This window comes from Vigna radiata, chromosome 1 (assembly GCF_000741045.1).
Source record: "Vigna radiata var. radiata cultivar VC1973A chromosome 1, Vradiata_ver6, whole genome shotgun sequence".
Classification (NCBI taxonomy): Eukaryota; Viridiplantae; Streptophyta; class Magnoliopsida; order Fabales; family Fabaceae; genus Vigna; species Vigna radiata.
This window is the reverse complement of record NC_028351.1, coordinates 36,011,207-36,023,462: the sequence shown is the minus strand read 5'-3', so window position 1 is coordinate 36,023,462 and position 12,256 is coordinate 36,011,207. Positions and strand designations below refer to the sequence as shown.

General features: G+C 34.9%; 2 protein-coding genes across 6 annotated transcripts; one reads left to right on the top strand and one right to left on the bottom strand.

Annotated features, from left to right (window-relative positions):
* Positions 1–278: 278 nt before the first annotated feature.
* Positions 279–8,903, top strand: LOC106772271 (putative FBD-associated F-box protein At5g22720). Of its 5 annotated transcripts, XR_002668867.1 has the most exons (5): positions 279–446; positions 686–1,660; positions 1,808–2,010; positions 3,940–4,067; positions 8,382–8,903. XR_002668867.1 is itself a non-coding variant. In XM_014658583.2 (4 exons), the coding sequence occupies exons 2-3, from the start codon at positions 743–745 to the stop codon at positions 1,979–1,981; spliced, it is 1,092 nt and encodes a 363-aa protein (XP_014514069.1). In that variant the 5' UTR covers positions 279–446; positions 691–742; the 3' UTR covers positions 1,982–2,010; positions 8,382–8,903. The 5 variants fall into 5 exon arrangements, 4 of the variants coding, with proteins under 4 accessions (XP_014514069.1, XP_014514052.1, XP_022639765.1 ...); XM_014658583.2 differs by lacking the exon at positions 3,940–4,067 and having other exon boundaries at positions 691–1,660; XM_014658566.2 differs by lacking the exon at positions 3,940–4,067.
* Positions 8,904–9,626: 723 nt separating this feature from the next.
* On the bottom strand, positions 9,627–11,727 carry LOC106762801 (cytochrome P450 71A21-like). The gene is made up of 2 exons (XM_014646875.2): positions 10,611–11,727; positions 9,627–10,265 (listed from the first exon to the last, which is right to left on the bottom strand). Exons 1-2 carry the CDS (start codon positions 11,556–11,558, stop codon positions 9,654–9,656), a joined length of 1,560 nt encoding a protein of 519 aa, XP_014502361.2. The 5' UTR covers positions 11,559–11,727; the 3' UTR covers positions 9,627–9,653.
* Positions 11,728–12,256: the final 529 nt, after the last annotated feature.

Below are 12,256 nucleotides of genomic sequence, written 5' to 3'. Positions count from 1 at the left end.
ATAATAATAATATTTATATTATTTGTTAATATAGTTTTTTACATCCATTCTTCTTCATATTTTTTTTTTCTATAAAAGCAACTTAAACTTTTCATTTATCTCATTTATTTTTTCTCTTTTACTACCTCTTTTTTATTTTCACGATGATAATAAATATTTTACTTTTAATTTTTTACTTATTTATTTATTCCAACCTTTTTTTTAATTAATGTTTTTTGTCTCAGGTGTTTTTCCCTCTCTTAATAAAATACAAAGAACAAAATATCATGTCTAAACAAAAATATCTACATCGAAAACGCGCACCCTCTCATGACAAAGATATTGTGCCACACATTCTTCTACCGATTTAGAACCCAAAGAAAAACGCTTTTAGGATTTAAGGCGAAACTTGAAGTGCCAAGGGAAAGTTGCAGTTTGAATGATCGAATCTCCAATCACCGCCTAAGGTATTTATACTCCCTGCTTCCTCAATAATTTGGGATAGTATTTATTCAATCATTCTAAAAGGGTCAAACCCAAACCTTCATATCTTATTGGAAATGGAAAGTGGAGAAAAATTTGTACTTGACTTCAAAAATGTTTTCTTTCATTAGATCCAATCCTAGTATTGGCATTTGAAAGTTATTTTAGTAATTTTTTGGTGTAATTGTGAGAAGTAAATTTATGATATGTTTGAATTTCTCAGATCAGGTGTGGTTGAAGGAAAAGGGACACAGTGGAAATTGAAGTTGAAGACGGAAAAATGCATAGTGATGGAGATAAAAAAGAGGACATGGACAGGCTCAGTGACATGCCTAACTTTGTCTTGCTTCATATAATGAAATTTATGAGCATGAAACAGGCTGTTCAGACTTGTGTCCTGTCTTCGAGATGGAAGGAACTTTGGAAACACCTAACTGATTTGACTTTGAATTCCACAGATTTTACCAATCTTACACATTTCAGCAAATTTGTTTCTTGGGTTATTTCGAATCGAGACAACTCTATTTCACTGCATAGTCTAGATTTGAGGCGTAAAGGCTGCATTGATCATGAACTTCTGGATAGGATTATGGGGTATGCCGTGTCACATGATGTCCAGCAGTTGACAATTGAAGTTAATTTAAGTGTTATACTTGGTTTTAGGCTGCACCCTAATGTCTTTTCTTGTAAAACATTGACATATCTCAAGCTTTCTATTTGGGCTGTACCTTGGATGACCCAACTTCCGAGTTCCTTGCAGTTGCCAGCATTGAAAAGCTTGCATCTTGAGCACGTCACTTTTACTGCAAGTGAAAGTGACTATGCTGAGCCCTTTTCAAATTGTCACATGTTAGATACTTTGGTTCTTGACCGTTTTAACTTGCATCAAGGTGTGAAATTCCTCTGTATATGTAATTCCAACCTTTCTAGTTTGACCATTGGTAGTACCATTCAAGAAGCACCTTACAAATTTGTGCTTTCTACTCCAAACCTTAGATATCTTACTGTGATGCGTGATCCTCTTCACCAACTCTCTGCATGCAAACTTTGTTTTCTTGAACAAGTAAGCATTGACTGTGAAGCCTATTTTCATACTCATTTTGAACGGACTTATTCAGCCCTTATAAGTCTGCTGCAAGTGCTTGCTGATTATGTAAAGATTATGATACTCTCTTCAAGTACCCTTAAGATTCTACATGTAAGTTACTTTATTTTGTTTTTCCTTTGTATTTTACTTTTGATGTTGCCCATAATATGTTCCATGTGCCAAATTGCTATCCATCAGTCAATCTTGTTTTTCAAATTATCTTTCAAAGTGTGTCTCCAATCAACTCTCGTTGTGCAGGGTCTCTCAACTTCTGGTTCAATGATAACTCAAATTCCTTGTTTTGTTCAATTGAAGTCATTGAAATTGAAAGTGAAATCTTCGACAAACATATCTGATGAGGGAGTTGGCAGGATAGTTGAATACTTACTTCAAAAATCCCCATTTGCCAAAGTGGAAATTATAAATTGCTGATTGATATCCATGCACACTTAAATCTTAAGGTAGCGTGTTTTACATATTGTTCAGTTCATGCTTCGTTTATGTTTCCTACTCTTCCTGATACTCACGTTGTCTCTTCTCAATTCTTAGAGCCACAACAACTAAAAAGATTTCTATATTATGAGGTCCTTTTTGCCCCATTGTAGCCTTGCTTTCTTTCCCTATATTTGGCTTTACAGATGACAATTTTTAAGTATTACTGCGGGGAGCTATGTGTTTGATACATGCTATTTCTCACTCTTACCTCAAATATTAAATAACGCAGACACACGTCACCTAGAGGGGAGCTGAATTAATTCTGTTTTGCTTTATGGGACAGCTGTGCTTTCCCCTGCTGTATTAGTGGTGCAGTGCACCGATTTCTGTTTTCTCTTTTCTGTTAGCATAAGTGTCTATTTTCTTTTATCGGTTAGTGTTTGGCTGTATCTGTTTATTGTCTCTGCAGCTATGTTTTCAATACACTGAAAATATGATACACTATTTTGGAACTAATTTCCTTTTTAGATTTTCTGATATGGTATCAGAGCTCTGATTATCAGAGCTCTGGTTTGCTACATTCAATCATGGATATTGATCCATCTCAAGTCCCTTTACCATAATATCTTCACCCATTTGAAAACCCATCTTTGGTTATTGTTTCTTCCATTCTCGAAGGCCCCAATTACCACCAATGGTCACGATTAATGCAGATGAACTTGGTTTCTAAAAATAAGCTTGGTTTTGTTGATGGAACCATCTCAGCTCTAGTCCCTGCTAGTCATATATACCCGGGGAGAGAGCAAACATGATGGTTGTGTCATGGCTTCTGCGATCTCTTTCTCCTTTCACTGCCGAGAGTGTCATATGGAGAGACACTGCTTCAAGTATTTGGTCTGATCTTGAAGAGAGGTTTTCTCGGGGAGATTTGTTTTGCATTGCAGATCTTCAAGACACTATCATATCTCTCAAGCAAGGGGACCTAAGTGTCACCAATTATTTTATCGAACTGAAAACTCTCCGGGATGAACTTGAGGTTTATCGTCCAATCCCTATTTGTAGTTGTGCCATTAAATGCTCTTGCAAGGCCTCTGTCAACACTGAGAAATACAGAACTCAGGACCAAGTGATTAAGTTTCTTCAAGGTTGAATGACGGGTATTCCATTGTGAAGTCCCAAATCATGTTAATGAACCCCTTACCTCCCCTGAATCTTTTCTTTTCTCTGGTTGTTCAGCAAGAAAGGAAAATGTTTGGTGAAATTATAGAACACTCCAAGTTTATGGCTATTGGTGGCAGAGGAAACAGCGGAGGAAGAGGAAATAGTTTTTCTGGTGGTCATGGCGGGGGAGGAAATGCAAACCTCAGTCGTGGTAAAGGCAATAAGGTGTGCAATCATTGTGGTAAGATGGGCCACAATGTGGACTCCTGCTACAAGAAACATGGCTTTTGCCCACATTTTAAGTTCACAAAACAGAACACCAATCATTCTTTTGCCAATGTAGCCTTCCACAGTGATGAATCTGAACCCTTAAAGGAAAATCAGGGGCAACAATTTGGTTTCATCAAAGGGCAGTATCAAGGCCTAATAACTCTTACAGCAGTCGCAGGTGTCTAATAACGGCCAATAACTTCCAGTTCTTCCAGTTCACCTGCGTGTACTGGTAAAATCCTTCCTTTCAGCACGTGGATATTAGATAGCGAGCAACAGACCATATTTGTTTTTGTCTTTCTCATTTTGCATCATATCACCAAATCAAACCCATACATGTTACATTACCAAATGGAAATAAGGTTGTTGCATTTTACTCTGGATGTGTCTTTTTAACCAAAAATCATGTTTTACATAATGTGCTTTACATACCTTGCTTTAATTTTAACCTCTTATCTGTTACAAAATTGATTAAAGACCTCTCATGCGTTCTCACTTTTGATTCCATTCACTGTAAAATTCAGGACAAGAACTCCTTGAAGATGATTGGTATATTCATGATGGTCTTTACACACTGGAGTGTCTTCTTACCATACTTTCCCACATACTCGGACCCCTTACCGTATCACAACTGTTAGTTTAGTCTCTATAGGTATTGATGCTCTTTGGCATTTTCATCTTGGTCATGTTTCTGACAGATGTCTTGATGTGATAAAAGAGCAAGTTTCCTTTAGTCAAGAATAATGAGTCTTATATTTGTGATGTTGCCATTTGTCTAAGTAGAAAAAGTTACCCTTTCCTATTAGTAATTCTGTTTCTGTTAAGTGTTTTGATCTAATACATACTGATTTGTGGGGACCATATTCCATTCCATTTGTTCATGGACATAAATATTTTCTCACTATTGTTGATGATCATTCATGCTACACTTTGGTTTTTCCTTTAAAATAAAAATCTGAAACTGCTAAAATTTTGCAGGATTTTGGTACTTTTATACAAACCCAATTTGACTCCATGATAAAAACCATAAAGTGACAATGGAACAGAATTTTCCATAACTGATTTTTATGCTAACAAAGGAATAATACACCAAATTCTTTTGCTAACACACCTGAACAAAATAGCATTGTAGAAAGAAAACATGGGCATTTATTGAATGTAGCAAGAGCTCTAATTATACAGTCCAATTTACTGAAAGTATATTGGTCTTATGCTGTATCACATGCTGCCTTTATCATGAATATGTTGCCTACACCAGTTTTAAAATTTTGTTCCCCACATAAGATTTTGCATAAGACTGAACCGGAATTTTCTCCATTAAAGGTTTTTTGTTCTCTTTGTTTTGCTAGCACTTCTCCTGTTAATAGAACCAAGTTTGATCCTAGAGCTTGCAAATGTGTTTTTCTGGGGTACAAGTCTGGCACAAAAGGGTATTTTACTGAACATTCAGACTAGAGAGTTATTTATTTCTAGAAATGTTATTTTCTACGAAAGTGTGTTCCCATACTGCAAATTAGAAGCCAAAGGTAGTGAAACTAACAAAGGTCCCTCTCTCAATGATGAAAACCATAACAATTATTCTCCTCTGTTTGACCCTCCAATTCAGACTCCCATTGATATTAGCTGGCATCCTACTTGTGAAATTGATCCAGCACCACAACCATCCTCTGTCACAACCCATCCTACCTCCGTAGCACCAAACTCAAGAAAGGGGTTTGATTCTCCTTCTACATCAGAAATAGATGATTCAACTGAGATGAATGCTATCACTACACCTGCTAGCTCCAGCACCAGAATAAGAAGGTCTCCTGGCTATTTTATGGACTATCACTATAATATTAGCATGATGTCCAATCCGTCTTCCAAGGTTCTTTATCCTCTTTCTTCTGTCTTGTCATATGAAGATTTATCTCCTTGCTATAAATCGTCTTTGTCTTCACATGCTGAACCAAGAAACTATACGGAAGCTCTCACCTATGAATGCTGGACAGATGCTATTCAGGCTGAATTATGTGCTCTTGATGATAATCAAACATGGATTGTCACTGATTTACCTAAAGGGAAGGTTCCTATTGGCTGTAAATGGATTTTTAATGTCAAATGCAGAGCTGATGAAACCATAGAGAGACATAAGGCTCATTTAGTAGTGAAGGGCTATACACAAACTGAAGGACTATCTAGACACTTTTTAACCTGTGACTAAAATAACCACTGTGACATTTCTTTTATCTCTTGCTTCAGTGCTGAATTGAAAACTAAGGCAGCTTGACATTAATAATGTCTTCTTGCATGGTGAGTTAATGGAAAAAGTTTATATGGTGGCCCTTCTTGGACTGAATGCGGTTTTACCAGGACAAGTGTGCAAGCTACAAAGGGCATTGTATGGCCTAAAACATGCTAGCACGGAATGGTTTGCTAAATTATCCTCTTTCCTTCTTTCTGCTGGTTATACACAGTCAATGCATGATTATTCTTTGTTTACTAAGTCATCTAATGATTCTTTCAGAGCTATTTTGGTGTTCATAGATGATATAACTTTGACAGGGAATAATGACCAAGAAATAGCATTGATTAAACAAGGTCTTGATGTTTTCGTCCACATCAAAGATTTGGGAGAATTTCAGTGTTTTCTTGGTTTTGAAGTGGCACGGACAAGGAAAGGAATCTTAATGAACCCGGCCTTTTGGGATGCAAAATAGCATCTACACTGATTGATGATGCAAAAAGAGTTTCAGCGGACTCGGGAGAATTACTTGATGATTCTCTAGCCTATAAGCGTCTTATAGGAAGACTCATGTACCTTACAAACACGGCTAGGTATAACTTATGCTGTGCATCATCTTGCACAATTCCTTTCCAAGCCAACAACAGCACACTACAATGCTGTTCACAGGATTCTTCGTTACATCAAAAAGGCACCAGGCCTAGGATTATTTTTCCCATCTGATTCTGCCCTTCAACTGAAAGCTTATATGAAAGTGACTTGGCTGCTTGTCCTGATACAAGGAAGTCTATTACAGGATATGGTGTGTATCTAGGCTTCTCACTCATCTAATGGAAGTCAAAGAAGCAAACCACAGTCTCCCAAAGTTCTTGTGAAGCAGAATATAGGGCCATGGCAACAACTTGTGAAATTAAATGGCTTACCTTTCTCTTGCACGATCTTCAAGTCCCTTTCAAGACTCCAACTTTGCTTAATTGTGACAACCAATCTACTTTGCATATAGCTGTCAACCCAGTTTTCCATGAACGAACAAAACATTAGCTGCTAACCCAGTTTTCCATAAACGGCAAAGCATATAGAGTTGGACTGTCACATTGTTAGAGAAAAGACTCAACATGCGCTAATGAGATTATTGCCTATTTCTTCTTCTTGGCAACTTGCTGATATCTACACCGAAGCTTTGAGCCCCAAACATTTTCATTCTCTAGTTCCTAAGCTGGGTCTTCTTAATATATATACTCTCCAGCTTGTGGGGGGCTATTAAATAACACAGACACATGTGACCTAGAGGGGAGCTGAATTAATGCTGTTTTGATTTATGGGACAGCTGCGCTTTCCCTGCTGTATTAGTGGTGCAGAGCACCAATTACCGTTTTCTCTTTTCTGTTATCATAGGTGTCTATTTTTTTTTTTGTTGGTTAGTGTTTGGCTGTATCTATTTATCGTCTCTGCAGCTATGCCTTCAATACAATGAAAATATGATACACTATTTTAGAACTAATTTCCTTTTTAGCTTTTCTGATATTGATACATGCTATTTCTCACTCTTACCTCAAATATCTTCCCTATTTGCCTTATGCTAAGGCTATGGAAAAATTATTTCTTATGTTGCTTTATCCATTAAGAATTTATGAGGAAAAAAGGTTTTTTGTTTTGATGCACGTGATAATAAATTAAGTGCCGGTTTATTTGAACTATCTCTGAAATTTTGTTGTTATATAAATATATTTACTGTAGTTTTAATCCTTGGAGAAAGAACGGTTGAAAGGGGGAAAAAAACAAAGAGACTGCTCAATATTGTGATGAAAATGAAGTTTCTTTGTTTGCTCGTGTTATAGGCTGCATCATTGTCAAGTTTTATTTAATGAAAATGGATTATATCGTGCTTTTTATGTTCACTTTCATAGGCTGCATAATTATGTTCAGTTTCATATTTTGGGTTTAGTTTCAAGGAAGACCTAGATACGATTATTTTGAAAGCATTTCAGTAAGATCTAGAGGGACTGCTTCAAAATAGAAAAGGAATCAAGGAAACTTCTGTAATCTTAGATTTAATGACATAATAAAACCCCTGTAGTTTCATGGGTTAATGATCGCAATATTTTATCAGAGAATTGGTAAAATGTAGAATAACATGCAGTTAGATAGGAATGGTTGTTTCCTTTTTTTTTGTGCTTTTTGTTTATGTAGTAAGATTCACCTATGACTAGTAGCAAGTGGGTGAACTTGGATTTCAGCTTTTAGGTGGAGTTTTAGGCGCCACAAAAAGCATGATTATTTCGGAGTCTAAACATGACTTGATACTATTTTCTTTTACATACATAATAAATTTAGACTCCAACATGATATGGTGGATGATATTAAACTGATATGCTGAGCAGAAAAATTCACTGTGATTTTTTTTGAAAAGAATCATCTGCTACTGATATTGTTTCTAGCCATCTAGGTTGCTATTCTGTACAAATATTTGCTATCTGGTGGTGGCTAGTCAGAATGCTATGCCAAAGAACCATGTAAATCTTGGAAGATACATGGAATTGTGATTCATGCCAATGACTAAAATGCTTGAGCAAGAATTTTAGTTTAATTTTCACCAATTTTTACCCAAAAATCTTCTTTTCATAAGCCATACATTTTGTATTTATATTTTACTAAGATGGTTGAAATCATTTTTTTTTTCATTGACAGAAGGTACTCTTATTGAGCACATAGACTAATTTTTTTTGTTCTTTTGTTTTCCAGTGATATCCAAATATCTTAGTAAGGACAACACAGTCTTTGCCATCATAATTGAAGTGGCTGTATCCAGGCATCTATGATATCTTTCTATAGCTCAAGCTATTAGAGTGCTATTCTTAAGGTTTATTAGCTATTGGATCTTTGGATGAAAGGATATGTTAATGATAATATTAATACACATTAATAGTCCAATTGCAATTCCTGCCCCTCTTTTTCCTTTTTAATGTAAATAGATGAGCCAAAATTCTGTGTATCATGCCTCTACCAATGTTTGGATGTTACTGAATTACTAGACTTTGGTGTTGTTGTCTGAACTAATGTCATTTTATAATAATGAGTATGTTTACCATGTCTTATCAATTCCTGAGGAACTTTCTAAAAGTAGGTGAGGACTTTGTTTATAATGTTATATCAATTGCTGAGACATGGATGAGTCTGTTTGCTTACTCACAGTAAGTAGTACTGTTTAGAAATATTTTCAGTAATATTTTTATTACATTAATTCATTTTTAGATATTCATTTGATATTTATGTTCCTATTTAATATTTTTATTTGTATTTTTTTCATATAGAAATGTATGAGTAGGAATTATTAGTGTTTACCATGTAAACTTTTAGTTTATTAAGTAATTAAAAAATTCATAATCTATTTACTTTTTAGTTATTAGTTTTATTTTATTTGAAAAATTATTTTCTTGTTATGTAATTTTTTATTCTCTCTTAATTAACTCGTTCTACAAGTACTAAGATCACTCAAATTAATGTATTTTCTCTTTTAATATTTTGCAAAAATAATATATATGTTGTAATTGTTATGAAATTTTAACTTTACATTGTAACAACTCAATTAGCAGCATCATATAACTAATTAGGTCATTCATATGACATAACAAGTATATGTTATTCTAATATATTTATTTATTTGTTATTTATCTTTTCTAAAACTTAAATTCGCAATTAATGAAATGCAATTGTAAAAATTTTATAAACGTTCACAAGTTATCTATAATTGATTTAAGGATTAGTTCTACAATGATAAGTTAAAAAAATATTTCAAATTATCACTTATTACAATAATTTCTATACATATTTTATATATTATTTCTAATTGTTAAATTTATTTTAAAAATTGTATTGTTTATTACATATAAGCATTGAATTATTTATTATAAATAATATATAATAATCTTTTTTACACAAAATCATTTATTTGTTTAATCTATTCTAAACTTAACCCATTACATTATAGTTACTATGTTTATCTTTAACATCAACTTATGCATGGTAAGAGGCAAATGCTATGAGAGGAAATTTTCTACCACTGGTCAGCCCTGCAGATTCAGTCATGTCGAGTGTCTGATCTCCCACTACTCCACCTGGCACTTCCCAATCAAACTGATGAACAAGGTTTGCTATGACCAATTCAATCACATTCATGGCAAACATCATTCCTGGACAACCCCTTCTTCCTGCTCCAAATGGTATCACTTCAAAATNATGTCCTTTCACATCTATTGAACTCTTTAAGAATCTTTCTGCTTCAAACTCTTCAGCTTTTTCCCAGTAACAAGGATCTCTTGCTATTGCCCAAGCATTAACTATTACTTGTGTGCCTGCTGCAATGTCATAGCCCATTACTTTGGCATCTTTCATGGATTCCCTTGGAAGCAACAAGGGAGCTGGGGGATGTAATCGAAAACTTTCTTTAATCACTGCTTTCAAATAAGGCATGCTGTTTAAATCTTCCTCAGTTATGCGAGTTCTACCACTAACCACATTCCTTATCTCATCTTTTAGTTTCTGCATCACACTTGGGTGCCTCAAGAGTTCTGTCATTATCCATCCTAGGCTTGTGGAGCCAGTTTCAGTGCCTCCGACAAACATATCCTGAAACAAATTCCCATCAACTGTCAGTTTCCCTGTCTACCTTCCAATTCCATGGAGGACATATTCAACAAAATGAACTCACCAGTATATCAATTAAAGATGTTATTTCTAATATTCTATGAATGTTGCAAATACAAAATTAATGAATAAATCTCTGGATTGATGTTTAAGATATGTAAACTTCCGACAGCTTATCTTAAGACTTTTCTCACTTCATCTTTGATATTAAGGATTGAACTAAATGACGTTTAAGAGAAGTAAAGATTTTATGAAGTTAGAAATATAGAGTGATTGTATATTAAGAACTTATGCAGATAGATACCACAGTATATTAATCTTACGTACCTGGATTATAGCCTTTATGATTGTTTTATCGATCTGAAACCCCAAGGCGTTTGTCTTTTGGATCCTCAGCAAAATGTCCACCAAATCATTCTGTTCATCATCATCATCATAATTACCATCATGCACATCATGCCCTCTCCTGCTTACATGCTCATCAACAACTTCATCAAAAAATTCATCAAGCTGTTTAGCCAGTCTCTTTGCCCTACCATACATTCCATTAACTCTTCCTACCCAATCAAGCCAAGGTATGCAGTCCCCTATAACTGGAGCACCCAACATCTTCATCATCTCATTCATTGGCTCCCAAAACTTACACCCTTTTCCTCCACTGTATCTCCTTCCGAGAGCAGCTCTGCTCACTATGTTATTTGTGACTGTTGAAAATAAATCAGTTAAATTCACAGGCGTCACAGAGGAACAACACTGCTTAATCTTATCCATCATTATGGAGATTTCCTCTTCTCTCACTGCACCAAAGGATTTAACCTTTTTTGCACTGAGAAGATGCAAGACACATATACTCCTTATCTGCCTCCAGTAGTTGCCGTATGGAGTACATGCCACATCTTTGGAATCGTAGAAGAAGATATCAAACATCTTACGATGTGGTCTGTTGGAGAAAACAAGGTCATGGGTTTTCATAACCTCACGAGCTACCTCGGCCGTTGAGACCACAAGAACTGGCACCTTTCCAAAGTGAAGTAACATTAAAGGGCCATAGGTTTGAGCAAAGGAATGGAGAGTTCGGTGAACGAGAGTGCCAAGTTGGTGGAGATTTCCTATTATTGGAAGCTTTGGAGGAGATGGTGGTGAGGTTTTTCTGGCCATTGCAGAGTTGAAATTATGATTGGATTTGATGACAGTACGTAAAAAGAAGATGATTAAGGTAGCTATTGGGAGGAAAAACCAGATTGAATAAGAGTTTTCATGCAGAGAAGTGGACATTGTGTACTGTGCTTTCTTCAATTTGCTGTCTAATTAGTAAAGAATGCAGAGAATGAGGTGTTTATAAGCGTCGCAAGTCATCAACATTAATAAAATACGTGTATTTGTGAAAAATACGTATGCGTTTCATTGTTTAGACACGCTAGCTCAACATGCATGCAATTAATTTCTTATTGTTGAATACAGGGATGATTAATATGCTTACCTAAACGACCTAATTTTCTCTTAGGACATGAAATAAATAAAAATTGAAGTTCATGTTTGGCAAGTATTTTGAGGGATTATTGGATGAGATACAATATCAATATTCATAACTCATACTAGAATATTGTATAAATAAAATTATATGCTTCAAGATTAAAGATATGATGGTGTTTAACATTAATCAACCTTTCAAATACAAGGGAGAGATTCTTATCAATTATTCATTCTCTCATTTATTATAATATATATTATTGAAAACTTTTTAAATTTTGTTGAGTAACAGTGCTTATCAATTTGCCAAAAAAAAGAAAGACAAAGAAAGTAACGTAAAGAAGAATGACATGCTATCTAAATTTAACACGTGATTTCGTAATTATTAATTTGTGTCTGAATATGTGGTGATTATGAAAGTATATGTACGAAGATTAGGTTTCTAGATTTTGTTTCCAATGACAGCACGCATGCAGTACTTGTGTTCCATAAAATCTAGAAAT